Raw genomic sequence first — 22,002 nt, 5'->3', positions numbered from 1 at the left:
ATAAGTATATCAGATAGCACCCAACTTGTTAAAGTTGGACTCCAACATTTGTATATCAATGTATCAATATACAATATACAGTGATACAATAAACATTAATTTCTATCATTAAGCAGGGTTAGGAGACATGAATAATACAGTCCCCAAATGAGATACCAGTATTTTACTTTTTAAGGCAGAAAATATGTGCTTTGTTGGTTCTAAGAAACTTTAGACTTAAACTATTTACTATGCAAAAGGCTTTACATATGAGGTTGTTTTGTTGTTGTTTGTGTGTGTTGTGAATTAATGTGTGTGTGTGTGTGTGTGTGCGCAGTTGTACACTACCATCTACACGCATACAGAAGCTAAAAGAGAAAATCTATTATCTTTACATTATTGACCCTCTACCTTATTTCTTTGAAATAGAATCTCTCCCTTAACTTGGAGCTGTTGAACTTCGGTCAGATTGCCTGTCCATCAAGACAGAGATTTGCTTCTCTGTGTATACCTAAGTCCTGTGAATTCTGGCATATGCAGATGTATCTGACTAGGAGAGTAATATTTTTTTTCTGATTTGAATATTTTTATGGGCTAAGAATTTAGATGAGTAGATATGCAGAGAAGGTATATTGTAGAGACATTCACTTAATAAATAAAACTATAAAAACTTCCATAGAAAGATCATCTATACAAAGTCACTTCATATGTTATTCACAACAAACATCAAGAGCATTCTTTTCTATTTTGCATATGTGTAGTATTAGTATATGCTTGAAAATCCCAAGGAGCAACAGTGTCAGTTGGATTCCTTTTGTACTTATTATTTGTCATAGAATAAACTATCAGAGTGACACAAAATTGGAGTGAATAATAAATAATACTTATATTAAATTTTATAACTTATTTTAGTAATAAGTAAAAATTGATAGGAACAGAATGTGTGTAATTGCAGTATTTTATCATTAATTTTATAATATACAAATACTTCTTTTTTCTTAATATTGATAATACAAGATCAATGTATTCTATAATTTATACATGTAGATACATTTTATTCCAAATTCACTCAAAAAATTCACTGCAGAAAAGCTTTTTAAATGTTTATGTTGTTGTCTTTCATAACTCAGGTTATCTGGGATGAATATACCACCTCCAATTATCAGCAACAAAAACTGGCTCAGACTGCATTTTGTTACAGACAGCAATCACCGGTATCGTGGATTTAGCGCTCCCTATCAAGGTATATTTAATGATTCCCTCTGATTCTCTTCATCTGTGAAATTATTTTAATGCAAGCTCTGTCTTGTTATGCAAGGAAAGAAAGCATACTTAACATTAATAAAAGGTAATTGAATAGATAACATCATTTATAGGCAATATTGCATAGGGTATAAGTTGGTCATAACTGAGTTATGCATTAAATTGAGTTGATTCCAAGATAATGCAAAAAATATAATATGTGATGTTGGCAAGAACTCCAGTACTTTGCATGCTACAAGATCCCACGGAAAACTTGCAGTTCCAAAAACGCCTGTTATCACTTAAATTCCATTTTCATATTCAGTATGCCTATTATTAAAACTATAATAAACTGTTTTCATATTAATATCTATTAGTTTTATCAATGGGCATAATGTGGAGTGAGTGCAATATCATATTTGAAATATTAAGGAGGAAAACTTTTTGAAAAAAATTTATAATGAAGACAGAATGGTGAAAATGTATATTCTATAAAGTTAGGTTGTGCTTTTATAGATTAATTTCATTTCATTTTTATAGTGGATTAGTGACTCAGCCAATAGTGAATGTACACCATTTTTACATTTTTTTTTGTTTGTTTTGTTTTTGGCATTTAAAATATTTCCTTTTTAGGTGTCTTTGGTCTTAAGCAACTGATTTATTCAATATAGTAATTCTAAGTGTCTTATAATTAATAACTGAAATGGCATTAGATAACATGTTGTTTTCTGGACCATAAATATCAGCCATTAAGTCATATTTTAGAGATAAGTGACCCCTGAAAATGATTAATCAATAAAAGTTCTTTCTGAAGTAACAAGTTAATGTGATTTGTCATTTAATTTTCATAGTAACAATTTTGGCATATCTGTAGTAAAAATACCCAGGCTAGTAGCTTAAATAATGTTTACTCTTGAAACAAATCTTCCATAATTTCTATTATTAAACTAGATTATTGAAGTGGTAGCAAGAGTAAAATATAGTTTTCAATTGTATAAAATTTATTAATATTTCCCCAAAGTGAAAATAGTACTCATCATGAATGTTATATTTAAAAAATGAATATTCCTGGAGATACTGCTTTTCATGGCTTTTACCAAACATAAATGCCCAATCATGGCAATTTGAACCAGTGTCATTTTTAAATTTCCAAATATGTTTTTTATTTATTTCCTGGTAATCCCCTCTTATTTTACATTTCCACCTTATTTTCTTCTCTGAAGTTCTATAATAATAAAAAAAAGCAACTAAATTTCTAAAGAATACATTTCCAAGAATATTTTATCTACAGCCCTAATTCATGATGTAAAATTTTGTGTGCCTCAGCCACTGGAAGACTTTTTATTAAAAAAAAAAAAAGTCACTATTCAGTGGCTTCTTTTTCTTCGGTTGACCCATGTCTTGCAAGTTTTCCAGCCACACAAATTCATGGCTAGGATTTCTCTCTGCCACTAATGAATACAAATGACATGGCAAATTCAAAGCACTTTCCTCTTTACTCATGCCATTGTCACTGGTGATCTTTATTAGAGATGTGACATTTTTCTAGTGGATGCCTTCTCCCTTCACTGCATAGAAATGGAGAAGCATCTACTGTATAATTAAATATAGATGGTATGGGAAAACTCAGATCTATCTCAGAAATTAAATGATATTATATGTGTAGTATATAATCTCATAGTGCTGGTATCACTAAATATTCATATTTTGTATTAAGAGAAGAGCACAGACTACACTAGATTTGTATCTTCAGTTTTCATTTTCAATATCCCAACTGTTGCTTTTACATGGACATTTATGGTATTTTCAGTATTTAATTTGATTTCCCAATATTTCCTGTCTTGTTCTGTCACTGAAAAACAGTGCGCCAAGGCATTCATCATGCAAAATGGAAAGGAAATATGTTATATAGTATGACGTTTCTATTTTCAGCTGAAAAAGAATCTCAAAATAGGTTCATTTTGGTAGAATATATAACTACAGACTACTGAGAAAATGAAGTAGTCTAAGACTATGGAAAGTATGGTTTTATAATAGATGAAGGAAGGTTTCCATTATCCCAAAATATCCCATTGCTTGTATGATTTTAAAACTTTCCTGACCTGGTTTAATTTTTCTAGCTGTATTTTCTCCAAGTAGTATTTTACATAAACATCATAATTTAGTTGTCAAAGTAGTTACTGAAATCACAATCAAATGAAGAAATTTGAATTTTAAAAACAATTCTATTAATCCAAATTGAAAGCAATTATGTCATCCAAAAATATTACAATACCAGAAAGTCCTTGTTTTGTACAGTTTCATAGTACTGTTAATTTCAAATGCATCTAAATTAAAATGATTTTAAGTGGTAAATTTTGTAAAATTATTACATAAAAGCAAAAACTACAAATTTTAATAATAATTAATGATATATCTTACTTTGAGTTTATTTAACATTATAATGGAGTTCCATGTTTCCCAAGAATTTTTAGTACCTTCATAAAATTTTATTTACTGTTCCTTAGCTAAATATCATGAAAATTATCTACAATTTGTTAAAGGGCTTATTTAATGCCATTAGCTATAATTTATAGTTTTCTCCAAATGTCTAGTAGCACATAGGCACATGCCAATATGAATTTATAATCAGAGCCTCTTTTTAATTTGTGTTGTAAGCTAGATTCCTGATTGGCTACTGAATAAAAAGGATAATTCCTTTTAAATAGGGTTAAGTAGAATCGTGGATAATAAATTCAGTCCTATTCTATTCAAAGAATTATGAAATGTGACCTAAATTAAATGTCAGTCAAATATTTCTTCTTTGGGGGTCTCCAACAAATTTGTCCACCCCTATGTGAAATATAGAAAAAAAATTTCTCCATGTTTAATCATATCAGAAGTATTTTAATTTTTTATCATCTCATCTTTGACCATTTCAGTATTATTTTATTGTATTTGTATATGATTTTAATATTACTTCTAATTTTAATTCCATTAACCCTCCTCTAATGAGAATTGAAATTATGGTACTTCTCAAATTAATATTAAAACTTTTCATAACTTTTGATATTTCAAAATTTTCTTATTTGCTGAAGTTTTCACATAATTAACATTTGATTTTTAAGAGAAATATAAAGCCATTTTGTCCACTTTTTATACAGAGTTGATCATCTTTTCTTCTTGGAAGTATATTTTCATTCAAAACTTAATTGACTTATATAGAACACCTTACTTCTAGAAGAGGCTTATGTACAAGTGCATTTTTTTGGTACATTTACTGAGTGTCAAATGTGCGTACAGGACTTTTTAGAGTTATTCAACATTCTTTTCTTCATTTAAAAAATATTTTATTTATTTATTCATTTACTTGAGAGAGAGAGAGAGAATGGGTACACCAGGGCCTTTAGCCTCTGCAAATGAATTCCAGGCATGTGCACCCTCTTGTGCATCTGCCTTAACATGGGTCCTAGGGAACTGAACCGGGGTCCTTAGGCTTCATAGGCAAATGCCTTAATCACTAAGCCATTTCACGAGCCCCTCTTTTCTTCATTTTTTATATACAATTATGGAAGGTGTATATGAAGATACCAAGAAAATTATCTTTGTCATGAAAGGAATTGCAACATTTAATTAACTATATATCTAAATACATGTTTTATGTATTAATTTTTATAAGCCTGTAGAATTTTATAACATTTATGTATCCTGTGTTTTGGTGTTTATGATTGTTCTGGGGTTGGTAAAATTCAATAGGCATTCAAATTTAACTTAAAATATGTTAATAGTGCAACATGGTATTTGAAATTTATGAAAAATAATACTTCATAAATTCTTAGATTGTCCTTAGTAGAACAAATGCACATCTTTCATACAAGAGAAACATATTTAGTGGACTATAAAACTATAGTAAACATACATATTCCCAATCATAAGTTATAGGCCCACAACATTTTAGAAGCCTATTGGTTAAAGTAGTGACTATGTAGCACGTAACTCATGTGCAATATTTTAGAAGGTTTTGATCTACATGCACACACACCCTTACTGAATAATGATAAATAAGATTATTGTTGTGACAAGCTGTGAAGAGAGTGGGACAAAGAATCTGAAAATGTGAATTCAGTCATGACATTCACTGTTGTCTTCAAGTTCAGTGACCCTGAGGTCTCTATGTGTAGAGTCACAATAGGCTCCTCTTTGGGCAAATGGAGAGGGATTATGACTTCAGAGAGTATCATACATGCCCAGAATGAAGATGCTCCAGTGGGGAGAGAGCATCAGCCCTGTGACAGGGTTGATAAGACCCCCACTCCAATCATGAGGAACAGATACTTTAAATATTCTGATCAATCAGAAGAATTAGATCCAGTAGCCAGAGTTAAAAATGTAAAATGAGAGGTTGCACTTTTCTCACTATCACAGAGGATAATCCCCACATTTTCAAGGGAAGAACATTTTTTTTCTTAAATTCTGTACTAAAATCAGGATATTTTAAAGTAAAACTTAGAAGCAGTTTCTTTTATATATCAGCCTCTGATATCTCTCTCTCTCTCCCTCCCCCCCTGTCTCACACACACACACACACACACACACACACATTTCAGTCTTAGAAACTGAGAAAACCATGAAAAAAAAAAATGAAAGGACAGGCAGTGTTCTAATCTCTACTTTCACTAACATAGATGATTATTATATTTTTCTTTGTTTAGATCAAATTTTTCTATTGGGCCCCAAAACATTCATTACTAATGAAAGGCAGGAGGTCAGAAATTTCTCTTGTAAACTGTGAAAATTCTCCTGTAATGGGATGTTACAGAATACTTTATGAATCCAATGTTTGTGTGGGAGACTTGAGGGGATAGAATACCCAAACTCTCAGTAGAGACACTTCAGTTGTACTGTATTGTTATGTAAAGGATGCATAAAGATAAACATATTTTCAAGTAAATATAGTGGATGGCACATTGTACACAATTCAAGTACTCATAAAAATTACATTTATTTCCTTGAAAATATATTTATTCTATATAATAGGTTATTTAGCTTGTAAATTCATAAACAATGGATATTCTTGAACTCAAATATCTTTTTATATGTTAACTGACAGCAATATATTACGATCATGAATCAAGGTTACTGTTTTCATTTGCTGAGAATTTAGCAAACAGAAATTCAAGGTTTATTTTTGTAAAGGATTAATGAATAACTTATATATTTTTTCTTTGATTTTGATACAATTATTAATTTTCTTTACTTTTCTCTCAACTGACAATAATTATTTTTACTTGGAAATTCTTTTTGTTGGTTTTATTTTGAGGACAAACAATATTTTTCTCCTTGCATTAGGGGCTTTTGTGGTCTAAGAGATTCTTTGAATTAGTATTGTATCTACATAAAAAGCAGGAATAATTGGAATATATTAATAGTAAAATATTCCTTTTGAAATAATCATGGGCTGTCCAAAGCAAGAAATAAAACTCTGATAGCATTTCTTCTGTTATAAAAATAAGTATGTTACAGTAATGCTGATATAAAATGTACTGAGCATATTGGCACACTCCTTTAATGCCAACACTCAAAAGGTAGAGGTACGGGGATTACTGTGAGTTCAAGAACAGCCTGAGACAATAGAGAATTTTATGACCTTACTTCAGAAAAGCAAAAATAAAATAAGATAAAAAAATTTTTGACAATACATACAGTTATAAGATTCCTTATATTTATTTAGAATAAATTTAATATTGGTGGAAATTTCTAAATTTAAAACAAATAAATTTAATTATTACAACATTATAAATAAAATGCCTTACTGCATGTTAATAAAACATAAAGTTTTACAAAATTATGAACTTAAAATTAACTTTAATGAAGGATAAGTTACCAACTAGGTGAACCCATATTACTATAGTACGCAGCCCTACATTGATGAAAGTAATTTTGTTTTCAAAGGACTGACTTTTTCCATGAGTAAGGCTATAAGACTTCTAAAGAAATACATGTATGAGCTAGTGTTAAATGTGGTACATAAGCATAACAAAATTTTACTCAGCAGTAAAATATTAAATTATAAAATATGTGAGAATTAATTGATCTTAAATAGAAACTATTAAATGTGACCCAGCTCTGAAAGTAAGAGCCACATGTTATCTCTAATATGCAGACTCTAGCTTGTAATATCAATGCCAATGTGCATAAGTGGAGAAATGCGTTGAAATTTAAAATGGTGAAATAGATGACTAGGAAAGGAGTGGGCAAGAGGAAAGGGACACATGATTGTAAGCAGAATGGAGCAAGGGGGGTAATGGCATAGGGAGGAACAGGGAAGGAAAACCAAGCAAAAGTCTGACTTGAGGATTACATTTGAAAATGCCATAATGATAACAAAAACATGGCATACTAATAAAAAATAAAATTAAAAATTATCAACACTGGTTTCTTCTCACAATAATCCCCATCTTCTATAGATAGATTTATTATAAAACTCTGTGGCTTAGGCTGCTTGATATGAGATGCTGGCAGAGTTTTTTGTTTGTCAGGTACCGAGTTCTGGCTAATCATGACATTTTGCAACTCTGTTAACTGAGCCTTTCAAACTTACATCTTGTTCTAAAAACAAATAACAAAACAGCTATTTTAATTTTACATTCCACAATCTCATCATTCTCTGACTGTGAAGGAAGGGCATTTTTATTCACAGAACTACAGAGTTCAGTGGAATCCATGGGACTTGAAAAATGCTTAGAAGCAGTCTTTGTGATGACTGTATTCCCCACATCTAACATATATGTGCATAGTAAACATGAAAGGAGTGATTAAATATTATACATGATACTAATAATGTGCTTCACTATTTATAAATTATTTGCATATGCATCATTTCGTATAATATTATTAATTGATTTCATATCTCTATTCCCCCTCAAAAGATACAAAGTCTATAGGACAAGTTATATAGTAATGCCCTTTATAAGGACACCCAGGTTAGGTAGCCAGTGGGTGCTGCTAAGAAGCCTGCCTTGCTCCTGCTAAGCTCATGCTGTATTCATCCAGAGAGGAGGCTTTCAGTTAGATGTCCTATTTGAGAGAATAGCCGCCCTGTCAAAACCCATTAAGCACAAGGTCACATTATGCAACAGTGGAACTAGCTGTTATACTTACAGCTTTCTGTTTCTAAGGGCAGTGCTAACCTTCCAGCCTTCATTATACTCAAACTTATACAATATCAAACTGAACTTTCTTACAGTAAAAATTGTTTGGATTCAATTTTGAAAATAAATACGTGAAAGTCATAGAAATATGTGACTTTTCCTGGATTAAAAGTGGCATATTTGCAAAATGGTCATGGCAAATATTATTTAATATTTGAAAAACACTGTAAATGATGCCTGGCTGAGAGGTTGCATGGTGTAAGTATTGTTAACTATTAATATGGGTAGCAGAGGCAATAGATTCAGCATCATCATTACTCTAATTGTTTGACTTAGAGTGACTTGGAAAATAATTTTGGTAAATTGTATCATAGGAACCTTATTTGTAAAACAATAAAATAAAATGAAAAGACTATATCAGTCATTCACATTAATTTGTTGAGGGCTTAAACTTTTAATTTCCCTAGTGCATTTTTGCTAATTCTAAAATGAAAATACTTAAGTATAGTTACTATAATAGTAGCTCTAACACTAAAAGTATAATCAAAAATCATATCAAATATTTGACAGAAAATATCATATATTAAATATGTCAAACCTCAACAGATAATAACCTTATGATTATATGTGAATGTCAGTAAAGTAAGTATGAATAACATGTCCTCGTAGATACTTAATACTTTATTTGGGTGGATGGTATTGATTAATAATAGAAAACACAAATCTGTTTGAGGTAAACATGCATATAAAATTTTTAACTTCTAGGGCACATTCATTAACAGTGTCTAATTCAAACATTTCACTATCATATAAGAATTTATCATGCTACCTTTAATGGATATATTATGATTTACTGGCTATGTGCCTATCAGCTATTCAGAAGGGCACTTATTTTCCTACCTTCAATAGAGACATATAAGAAGCAGGAAATGCTCAGGAAAGCTAAGCTTGGTAAATGAGATAGCACATCAATCACATGAACTGAGAAACACAGAGAAAGTATTGTGCTATATTCTATGGGTAAGACGGTATATTTTGGCACAGATACCAGTAAGGATGCTTAATAGATCTGTCATTATTTCAGAATTGTGGGTTCTCTCATTTCAAAGATGGTTTCTGTCTTGACAGTCAAACATTAAGACTTGCTGTTAGGGTAGATAGCTCTACTGCATGCTGAAACGTCATTAGTGAGCACTCCTGAGAAGGTGCATGGCATTCCCACCACTCATTGCCTGTTTCCTGGACTGGTACCCCTCTACACAAAACTAACTTAAACACAAAACCTTCATAATAATAAGATACACATCAATAGACATTTACATCCTCCTGTAAAGAAACACATCAATAACCATTTGCATCCTGCTGTAACCACATAAAAATTGAAAAGAAATGTGCACAATTAATTTCACTGAATTTAAGAAGCATACAAAATCATGGCATTCAATTATATAATTAATACAAAGTATTAATGACATATTCTAATTTTCATATCATGTTTTGAAAATAGGTGACATTTTACATTTATAGTGCATGTCATTTTGTATGTTAACTTTCCCTTCACAAGAGATGATCTTTACTAAATTATAACAATTTACTTATAATTAAAATGTATTTCAGTTGACTATGTGTTACTTATTTAACTCTAAATATAATTCTTGAAATCATGATAATGTAATCAAATAGCCACATTTACTGTTGTATGAGTGTCAGTTACTGGAAAGAATGCATGTTCCTAAATTCTTTAGTATATTCTAATTGTATCTTACACAAGGTCTAAAATGTACACTACCAAAACAACAAAGCCATGCTTTATCAGACTGTATTTTGTATTGTTTCTAAATTTAAATTAAAAACAGTTGCTCTCAAATAAGCTGTAAAATGTAACTGTACTCTTACTGCAAAAGTCGATAAGAGATCATGAATTTTCAACTAAGTGTGAGCAAACTTGGATCCATGTTGACCTGAATGGCACGTTTCACTCTTTGAGGTCCTACATGAGCATTTGTAATTGAAGAATGAAAGAAATGTATATATTTACCAAATACATTGGTGGGAACATTAGATAGGTAATTTGCTGCAGAGAATGTACATTTCCTCCAAGTTTCACATGCTACCTTATAACATTATTAGTTTGGAATTGAGGACCATAATGGTCTACTAAATAAATGCATTCCAAAAGTTTTACCTAGTGATTATGAAAATGTTATATCAGTTTCAAGACATTAGTTTAAAGGAAAATAAGGACAACTCATGATAATTAGTATCTTTATCTGCAACATCGTATCTTTCCAAAGTCACAAAGTTCTCACCAGTCTCTGAATCTTCCGTACAAATGAAACTTGAAAGAGAATTTCAGTTCATAGCTATTATACAGTAAGTATTGTCAGTGTATGGTCATTGTATGCCAGTATCACCTCTAATTAATTTCAAATTACTTTCCAGTTTATGCAATTAAAATATTTTAAATAAGTAAATTCAGCTAATTGTGAACTTCCTCTTGTAATAGCCATAAAATAGTAATCACTTTAAAACTAATTTCTTTTTATCTTTCCTTTTGGTTCATGCAAAATTAAACTGGCCCTATCAGACAAATGACATAATCAGTCATTTCCTTACAAGAGAAGTGTAATAAGGTATTGAGATATTTAAAAAAAAAGGATGAATTTCTCTGGTTTCTTTATAAAAGGCTTTACAGAAAAGCGCTGGTAGTATCCTCTTATACTGTCTAGCAAAATCTTCATTTCACACATAATTGTTATGTTTCATTTTGCCTCAAGGACAATTATTTAATTGTACACAAAGCAGGAAATCATTTAAGTATTTAAAATATTTATTAAATGTGTCAATCAGAAATACTTTAATTTGTATATTATTATATGAGACTCATTATTTCCCCACTAAAATACATATGATATATTAAACTATATATGATTTATTTTTCCAATAAAGTAATAATTTGAGCCATCGAATTACCTAGAGACATTTTTCTTAAAACGTGTGTTAAGTGCTCTAAAATGGCATGATTATCATGCAGCCACTGAGGAGAGGGAAAGGAAAGGAGGTCAAGTTTCTTTTATATGAAAATCTTATTTGTCAAATAAAGGACACACTACTTTAAGCTTCCTCTACTGTGCACAAAACCTCTCTGATTTCCTTCACAATTCTCTTTGGTATTAAACGCTATTTAGAATACCATTATATACAGGTGACCCTGCTATGCTCTTATCTTGTGCTCAGAATTCTTCCTATATGCTCTGTAATGTATTTTCATGCCACATTTCTTTGCTTCTTTTGCTATGCAGCTTATTTAATAGCTCTGCATAATGCATTCCCATTTAATTAAATGATAAGTAGGGCTGTAGGCCAAAATCAATTTGAATCAGAAGGGAATAATTTATTTCATATCCTACAAGGAAATTTTGTTCTGTAGTATTTTGTAGAGAATAACATATTTAAAAACTGGTCAAATTTATCTTTGAAATTATTGGGAAACTTTACTGAGAACTTTGCCCATGAGGACCTCTTAAATTAATGTGACATCACAATCAAGATTTTTCTATTCCAACTATCCTATTTATTTGTAGGTTAGTTAAGCTACAAAATATTAGGTAGAAAGATGCATCTTTTGTTAAAGTTTAAGCCAATATATTTATAGAAGTAAAATATATATATTTTCAAGATCATGCTTATGTAACTAATGCAGTTTATAAGCTTTGATTTACAGATTGTCAAAATAGCAGCTGCATCTGTAGAATTAATTGGAAAAAAAACAGAGATGTTGCATTGATTTCACATCTAATACGGGTTTTTCACTTATTCCACATTCTTTCCTAGAAGTATCTCATCAAAATTCATATCCCTAAATTTATTCTTTGCTCTTCAGCCATCGAAATTTCTGTCCTGTTTTAGACTCTCTAAGACCTGATTTTGCTTTCTAAACACACCAATAAAAATACCACAAGCTGGGCTGGAGAGATGGCTTAGCAGTTGAGCGCTTGCCTGTGAAGCCTAAGGACCCCGGTTCGAGGCTCGGTTCCCCAGGTCCCACGTTAGCCAGATGCACAAGGGGGCGCACGCGTCTGGAGTTCGTTTGCAGAGGCTGGAAGCCCTGGCGTACCCATTCTCTCTCTTTCCCTCCCTCTGTCTTTCTCTCTGTGTCTGTCACTCTCAAATAAATAAATAAAAAATTAAAAAAAAATACCACAAGCAGGATATTTTAGTTGATTTAATAGCCAAAACTACATCCAAGCCAAATGTATAATAGCCATCTTAGTTTAAGAAACTAACAAAAACACCTCTATTAAACACAGTGCATTAAAAAATAATAAGAAAATTGCTGACAATATTTTAAAATTAAAAAGTATATAAATTGTTCTGATTTTTCTATCATACATTAAAGACTACTGATTTAGAGAAAAAATAATAAAAAGTTAAAATTACTGAAAGAAAATTATTGCTAACTTTAAACACATTAGTGTGTTAGGTGCATACTAACTAAAAATAATTACAGGCTTTTAATTCTTACTTTTAAACATCATGATTTATTACATAATATAACTATTACAACATTTTTACAAACTTAACATGTCTCAAACCATGGAGGTCAAAGATATGTCCTGTAAGATGAATAATTGCATGGATCCTATATAAATGAGTCATCAGAAATTTTTGTGTCCCTCTATCATAAGTTTTAGAAACCACAGCAAGAAAATGTATAACAAAGTAATTTTTAAAGTAAATATATGTTCAGGCCTATGGGTCAACCTGCTAAATAAACAAGTTGAGTCTATTGACTCTCTGAAGATGGATTCTCACTTTCTCCTCAAGCTAGAGAAAGCAAATAGAGCATGGCATATGAGAAAAAAAGACATTTAGGTGGCACAAGTGATTATTTTTTAAATGTACTGTAATTAAATATGATTAACTTGCTTTTATGTTTTCTTTCTCTGTGAAGAAACTTGTTTTTATAACGTTACAGAAATAATTTTTTGAAAATCACAGTTTGGCACAGTTTAGAAAAATAATAAGCACTCTAGGATGAAATGTTAAATGAATTTAATATAATTTATAAGCAGTAGAATATTTTATAATGTCTTTGATTATGAGTGCACACTCTCCAAACAAATACTGTGTAACCAATATTTCTTCAACCACAGTTTAGCTGCTCTACAACTCTAGTTTCTTTGTTTCTTCAATACTAGAGATATTATGGTGACAAACCTGGCACTCACGGTAGTCCCAGGCTGGCCTCAAACTCAAAGCTATCCACCTGTCTCTTCCTCCTGAGTGTTGGGGTTAAAGATGTGTGCCAGCATGCCTAGCTAGTTTGACAAATCTTAAAGAACTATTTGGTAAATTTTCACATTGCTTCACTCAGTAAAATACTTTAAAATTCTGCTCTTATTATTGTAAATATCTGCCAACATAGATTTAAAAAATAGTTCTATGACCACATAAGACATTATGTTTTATGTTACTTGTATACTAATCTTGCTAATGAAATTCTACATGAGGTGACCATGATCAGGCATCCACCTTGCATTTATTTAACTGAAGTTTTATAATGGTGTCCCCCTGTATTCTCAGTAGTTAGCTGTGGACAAGAAGGTAACTCAGAGGATATAATCTTTAGCAACATGTACCTTGCTACTTAGTTGTGGAAGCAGCCAAATAAAAGTTCATACAGAGATACTTGTTTTCACATGTGTATTTCTATACCCAGACTACATTTGGTTTGGTAATTATATATACAAACATAGCAATAAAAACAATTTATAAATGTGAATGTTATCTACAAAGAAAAAGGTGGGTGGGTGAGGGGGACTAGAGGCTAAGACAGCGGTGTAGAACCTAGATAACTTACATGTAGTAGACAGCTTCAGGTCTCTGAGATGAACTTCCAGACCCGGCACAACTATGGAGAAAGGGATTTCTTTGAAGTTTACTGATCCAGAGGAAGTTCCATAATAGCTGAAGAAGCTGGTCTGTTTTCCCAGGTCCAAGCAGAGAGAGAGAGAGAGAGAGCGCACAAACCAAATTCCACAGCATACTTTAAGAACCCCAGGCACTTTGCATATCTTTAGACTGGAATTTCAAATTTACCATCACAATTTAGAGTTGGATATTAGGAATCTGCCCAGTGAGACCTCCTCCAGCCATGTGGCTACAGATCTAAATTACAAACTGTAATAACACACTGAATATATTGGTGGCCATGTCTGGAACTCAGGATGATTTCTAAGCCAAAGTCTTGTGTATTCTCTTGCCCATACTGACAAAGAGTGTAATCAATAGGATTTGATGGGCTCAACCTATAGATTTAGTGTAATGTCAGACGTAAGAAAAAAACCCAATATTAAGCCCAGGCAAAGTCTCTATTTTAATTTTAGGTAGAGGAAAATGAAATAATAGGGAATTCAATATTATTCTATCTATCAGGAAGGTACATGGAAAACACAGAGGGAGTTGATAGAAGTTCAAAAAACAGACGCTTCAAAAATAAGAAAGTGGTCAGAATTCCAATCTAATGAAAGCTGGTTTCTTCTTTATACAAAAATCATAGAAGAAATTGTAGTGTGGTTCTTTTATATTCTTCATTGTAAGCACCTCCTATCTACATTCTATTCTCACTCACTTCTCATAATTGTCCATCACTGGCCTCACTGTAGGGCAATAAGATTCATTTCTTGCCTTATTTAACTTAGTAACTGAATTTGACTGCATTTTTTTTTTCCTGTTTCCAGAGCCATATTTTCTGAATTTGGTTTCTGAGGTATTGCATCCTTGTTTCACCCCCACCTCACGGATAATTCCTCGTGTTGCATACCCATTCAGATTTCTGACCTGTACCCTAGTACCACACACACAATTTCATGTAAAACAGTTGCTGCCAAACTTTTAGTATGTACCTCTAGCTTAATATTCCTATAACTAAATGCCTCACATTTCCTCACCATAAAGGCTTTAAGGAATTTCTTATATCAGCAAATAGCACTTTTACCAGTTACTCAGATAAATTCTTTAAAAGATTCTTGATGCCTTGCTATCTCTCATATCTCATATTGGGAAGTCTTGCTCAGCTCTAAGTTCAAAATTTCCACAATAAGTTTGATTTCCTTCTGTTGCCATGACATTCACTTCTAACACTGTATCTTGTCTTGATCACATCATTGCAGCTTTTTCCTAAAAGACATCTCAGATGTATTCCTTAAACTCTCAGGTTCTATAAGTAATGAAATAATTGAGATAATATTATTAAAATGAACAGTGTAAGGTTGATTTCCATACATCAATTTTCCAATAATTCCATTTTACTCAGACAAAAAGTTTGCCCGATTCACTTATACAATTTGTCTTTGTGTTGCCTTGTCCCTCTCAATTTTCTTGCCACAATGGAGTCCTGGCTAGTGCTTAAAATGTAGCACATTCCCTTTTCATAGGCCCTATGTGTTTTCTGTTTCTTCTTTTTGGAATTCTCTTAAATATCTGTATGACTTTATTGTCACTATATATCATATTCTTATTTAAATCTCAATTCTAGGTGAGAGATCTTCCATATGACCAACCTAAATTTATATCTTATTCTTGATACTGTAACAAGACGAATAACAGAAAAATATCTCCAGATTGACTTTTCTACCCAGTGCTATTCATAATCTATGTATACACCTTGTAGAGACAGGAAAAGTTTTTAAAATGTTTTTTAATTTTTTTAAACCGTTTGCTATGTGTTCAGTACTGGAGGAATCCAGATCTATATAGTATGCACTCAAGAACTATTCTGTCTGATGAATAACTTAATAAAAATTGAACATGGTGAGATGGAAATTATTGTAGTGAAAGAAATGGATAGGACAGGGGAAATGGCTCAGCAGTTAAAGGTATTTGCTTGAAAGACCTACCTCTCTGGGTTTAATTTCCCAGCACCCACATCATACCAGATGCACAAAGTAGCTTATGAATCTGGAGTTCATTTGCAGTGGGAAGAGCCCTGGTTTATTCATAAAAATCACCCCCCTCTGTCTTCAAATGAATAAATAAAATATTTCTAAATGGATAAATTCTCTGTGCTCTATCATTCATGTCAAAATGTTCATGAACTCAATATTGTAAAGGTTTTGTGGATGTAGCAGTGGTTGCTATGAGGCCATCAAGTAATGGCCACTCACCATCCATAAGATAGTGTTCTGGAGTAATTCTCTTCCTCTTCAGCTTTTATATCATTGCTTCCTCTTCTTCCACAATGTTCAAGGCATTATAATGATGTCTAACTTAACACTGAAACCTCAGTCTACATTTATTCTCAGAACTTTGAGGAGTTTTGAGCCTCCCCCGTAATTACAACCATTTGTTAAAGAAGAGAAGTTTCTCTGAAAATAGGTGTGATTTAACTTATTCTGCAATGATTAAAATGCTATAAGTATTTAGAGGACAATTTGATGGGCACAGTATGTCTAGTTAGTCAAGATATAGTCCTAGCCTCAATGGCCTTCCACAATCATCTCAGTATTCCATGGAATTTTTTTCTAAAATAGATCATACACTAGGTCATGAGGCAAGTCCCAACAAAATTAATAAAACTGGAAACAAAACTCCTTGTAATTTATCTGACCACAATGTAATAAAATTGGAAAATAATAGGAACTAAATAAATCTTCTGAAAATACACAGTCTTATTAATTAAATGGTAAACTATTATATGTTGAATGGATCTTGAATGAATCAAAAATAAATGCAAATATTTATAGAACTGAATGAAAACAAAAACACATATACTAGAATGACTGTGAAACAAAGTCACAAGTGGGGAATTTATAGATTTAAATATTTACATGTTAATAACAGACAGATCTCAAATAAACAAATAAGGAATGTGAGGGCTTTTAAGTATAAGCAAGAACTAGCCAATTCCAATGGTATCACACAAAAATTAAAAAGAAAATTAGGGTAGATACTAATGAAATAGAAACAGAAAAAGAATTGATGAAACAAAGGGCTGGCTTTTTACAAACAATAAGGAAAACAAACTAAACTTTAGCTCAATTAATCTGAAGAAATATATATAAGACATAAAATAATATTTGTAATGATGAAGTTTGAAAGCCAATTTTGTAGTAATGCAAGTTGCCAACCACGTACAATATGAAAAGTTTGTGAACAATGTGTGTCACACATATGGTCAAAGCCATGAAGATGCTATAGAAAATGACCCATGACACAATTGAGGGCAGTATTTTACATGATTCCTTTTTTTTTTTTTTATTTATTTATTTGAGAACGACAGACACAGAGAGAAAGACAGATAGAGGGAGAGAGAGAGAATGGGCGCGCCAGGGCTTCCAGCCTCTGCAAACGAACTCCAGACGCGTGCGCTCCCTTGTTTATTTATTTGAGAGAGACAGAGAGGGACAGAAAGAGGCAGATAGAGAGAGGGAGAGAGAATGGGCACGCCAGGGCCTCCAGCCACTGCAAACGAACTCCAGAAGCATGTGCCCCCTTGTGCATCTGGCTAACGTGGGTCCTGGGGAGTCAAGCCTCTAACTGGGGTCCTTAGGCTTCACAGGCAAGCGCTTAACTGCTAAGCCATCTTTCCAGACCACATGTTTCCTTTTAATAACAAGAATGGATAATTGTTCTAGGCTAATAAGAAAAAGGTATGAGTGTTTACTGAGTAATAAAACAATATTGAATGCATTCCACCATAATAAATCATAAAATATTTAATTTATTAAATAATGTAGTAGGATGAATAGGAAGACAAATCAAAGAACCCAGTTCTAACCAACATCAGTAGGGACCAAAATAAATACAAAGTGAGAAAATTATTAAACAAGGGCTGGAGAAATGGCTTAGTGATTAAGGTGCTTGCCTGCAAAGCCAAAGGACCAGGTTTGATCCCCAGGCCCCACATAAGTCAGGTACACAAGGTGTTTCATGCATCTGGAGTTTATTTGCAGTGCCTGGAGTCCATAATGTGCCCATTTTCTCTTTCTGCCTGCTTCCTTCTCTATTTAAATAAATATAATAAATAAATAAATAAGAATATTTAAAAGAAAAAAGAGAATTTATTTCTTTATGGAAGTAACAATTTCAGAAGAAAATTTCTTGAATCTGTCTTCTGCTTCAAAATTATTTGTTGCACTATTATTCTATAAACATTCAAGTTAAGGTTTTATGTGAATATTGTCATGCTAAAAAGATGAACTTGAGCAATGTATTTTAACTTTTTATATTGCTAGGTTACCATTTTCACAATAGCTAAACAATAAGATTTAACATAGGTGACTAATATCCAACTTGAAATATTTCCAGTAATTAATACCTACTCTCAAAATTTTCTAACTTTACTTATATTTTATAGGAACAATAAGATGATTCTCCAGAATGTAATATATCTAGTGAAAAAATTAATTTCTGCTGACTACTAGAAATAAGTCACACAATCAATTTATACACCAAAATGCCATAGCAATATTTCTCAGCAGAAATCTGTTTTTTATAAATATCACAAATCATTAATTTGCATTAAACTTTAAGTATCTTAAAAATTTATATTATGCTGATGAAGAAACATGAGTAGTATAGAATTTTCTAGTTAATAAAATGATCTTAATTATATAAAATTTATCAGAGAAGTGGAATCTAACTTGATGAAATGAAAATATCTTTCTTTTCTAATGCTATCATCATATAAGGTTTATTATTTTTCCTCAGAATTATCAATAATCATGTGTCATGTGTTGTTCCATGATTTTTATGCCATTTCATTATTTTTACATTAGATATCATAGCTTTACTGTTCCCCTTTTACAAAATTATGCATTACTGATTTCATAATTATTGATCATCTTTCTTATTTCTTCCCAATTAATAGTGACTAAGGTATAAATTTATAACCAGCTTGTAAAATGACCAATATGTGGCATAATAGAACTTAAAAATGTGGACAGAGTGCTATAAGAATTCCACAAAAAATCAATCTCATTTTTGGAGAAATGCTTTTGTAGGTAATATTCTTGATGTGAAAACATATGGATCTGAGTTGGAATTCTTAGTAACCATATACATGTTTAATGTGATTTTGCACTCTTGTAATATCAGCATTCAGGAGGTGGACCTAGCACCCACATAAAAATGCAGGAGCTGGTATTGCAAGTCTGTAATCTCAGTGTTGGGAGGCAGAGACAGGGAAAGCTTGGGTCTTATTGTCTACCTATTATCACTCCATTGTGACTTCTAAGTTCAGGAAGAGATCCTGTCTGAAAGCATGACATAGGTGGTTATAGAAGAATACAATCTTAGTTGATCTCTGGCTTCCATGCATATATTCATTAATATGCATAAGTCTCCACACATGCAGGATCATTCATACATATGCTTATACATCATACAATATAAAAAATTGCAAAAAGAAGTCAATTATATTATTTATTATTTATTGTATTGTTATGACTTGCATGATTGATTTTTTCTTAGAAATCACAAATTCTGATTTATTGACTTTCATAATTCAGCAGAATCATTTTTCTTCTTTGAGTTCAGGTTAGCCTCTATCACAAAGTTCACCTTCATCCATCCATAACAAACTGATCATGCACACACAGGTTCTTTGATGGCTGGTAACTGCCCCTTTTGTCTTTAATGGGATTTTTCGTCTTTAAATCTGAGGGACCACTATATAAAGCTACATCAAATATTTTTTTTATTTAATAGATACATACACAGACTCCTCACATATTTTGAAACTGATATTCCTTGGCTTTTAACCTTCACTCCCCCATAGCTACTAAAGAATTACTTTTAGTTCATTTCACAAAAGTCATACAAATGGATTCTAAGATTATTATGAAATGCATTTATTTTAATTTACAGATAAAATTACTTGAATTTAAGATATGCATCACAATGATTTTTAGTATACAATTATTAAGCAATGGTTAAAGCAGAGACATTCGCACATATCCTTATATTGTCATTTCAGTGGTAAGGTCACTTACATATTTCACAAGCCTAAGAACAGGACACATCCTTTTTAACTGCAGTCACCATGTTGTGCAATTGATCTTTTGAATCAGTGTCTCCTATCTAACTATAATTGCTTAATCATGATCAACATTTCCCTTTGCCCCAGCTCACATGAACTATTTCTTCCCAAGCTCTCTCTTCTTCTCTAGTTTATTTATTTTACTTAAAATAATGCTCCTCTAAATTTACTTTTGGCTACTATTTTGTAAACCTCCATGTAATACCCCTTGTGTATATCACATTTATTTATTTTTTTTATAAACAGATACCTGAACTCCCATTTGCACTGTGATACCATTCATGATTGGTAAGAAGATGAATCAATCTGGGTGTCTATGAACATATCCTGAACATATTTAAATGACATAAGCCAGACATAGAAAAGCAAGCAACATGTTTTCTCTTATAGGACTATCTGAAATATTTAAATTCATAGATATTGACAGTAAAATAGTGGCCAACAGGGGTTGGACTAGGCTTAGTTTGTGAAAGTTTGCATCAAAAACACAATAATACAATTAGGTAAATTTCAAAAGAGCTATTATATTACATAGTGATGGGTTGTAACTATATTCTTGAAACTGCTTGAGTAGATTTTAAGTGTTCTCATGAGTGAAAAGAAAATGCTTTTATTAACCAGAACTGTGCAGCCATTTCATGTGTGTGCATTTTCATGCTACACTTAATAAACATAAATAAAACAATTTAAAAAAATAAAGAAAATTTCTCATTACAGTTCTTGAAATTTGATTCAGAGACTCATACAATAAATGTGGAATATAATCAGCCCTGTTGTTCAAAAGCACAAGGCTGTTTTTTCTTCTATCATTCTGGAAGTAAATCAGCCAACTTCAAATATACTGGATGAGTGCATTATGTCAAAATTCATGAGACAATTAACTTCTATTTTAGAAGTGAGATCATATGAATGAACTCTAGAAATAAAAATGCTAATGTGTGTAACTTAAAGGAGTTCTCAGTCCTTTAGATTTGTGTATTTATGTTCAAGCCCTCATGTTTTTATAAATAATATAAATGAAAACTCCAAGATTTGTTATGGTGGTCACTTCATTTATTTGGAGGGGCCTTAATTATTTAAAATGCTTCAGCTCCTCAGTTACTTAAAATTTCCTAGTGTAAATTTTAAATGAAATATTCATCTTGTTTCCAGTATGTCTTAGAATAGAAAATCAGGCATAAAAGCTAAAAGGCATGAAAGGTCAAAACCCCTTATAAAAGTCTCTCATTCTTCAACAATGGCTGCAGGGTGGTCAAGAACAACAAATGTCAGCTTCATGCTGCTGCTCGGTACCTTAAAAGTTTCTTTTTATAGCTTCTCTTAAATTCTCTTCAGCAAAACTGAATTAACTGACAATTTTTACACTTTTTTCCTCATATTTCTTCATCCTTGAACAAACTGTTCTTTTGACCTGGATTCTCTTCCCACAGTTACCTAAGCGGTTCAAATACAAGCTTCTCCTCATTTTCCCTTATAGAAACTTAAGAAATTTAATCTGCTCTTTCTCTTTCTCCAGTGTCCCTTAGTTTATAGCTATTTAGTACACATCTTGTAGTTCTCCTAAAGCAAAGTTCATGCTTTGTGAATTACAGTAGTTTTTCTTCTAAA

The 22,002-nt window shown here is 31.7% G+C and overlaps 1 protein-coding gene across 7 annotated transcripts in view; it reads left to right on the top strand.

Annotated features, from left to right (window-relative positions):
* Csmd3 (CUB and Sushi multiple domains 3) overlaps positions 1-22,002 on the top strand; it is a 1,124,273-nt gene that overhangs the window by 347,972 nt on the left and 754,299 nt on the right. For all 7 annotated transcript variants that reach the window (XM_045143269.1, XM_045143267.1, XM_045143265.1 and 4 more), the window contains exon 6: positions 1,110-1,222. In XM_045143269.1, coding sequence (XP_044999204.1) covers positions 1,110-1,222 — 113 coding nt within the window. The remainder of the gene's footprint in view (positions 1-1,109; positions 1,223-22,002) is intronic.

The sequence above is a fragment of the Jaculus jaculus genome, chromosome 2, assembly GCF_020740685.1.
Source record: "Jaculus jaculus isolate mJacJac1 chromosome 2, mJacJac1.mat.Y.cur, whole genome shotgun sequence".
Lineage (NCBI taxonomy): Eukaryota > Metazoa > Chordata > Mammalia > Rodentia > Dipodidae > Jaculus > Jaculus jaculus.
The sequence above is the reverse complement of the archived record's forward strand: the minus strand, read 5'-3'. Positions and strand labels throughout refer to the sequence as shown.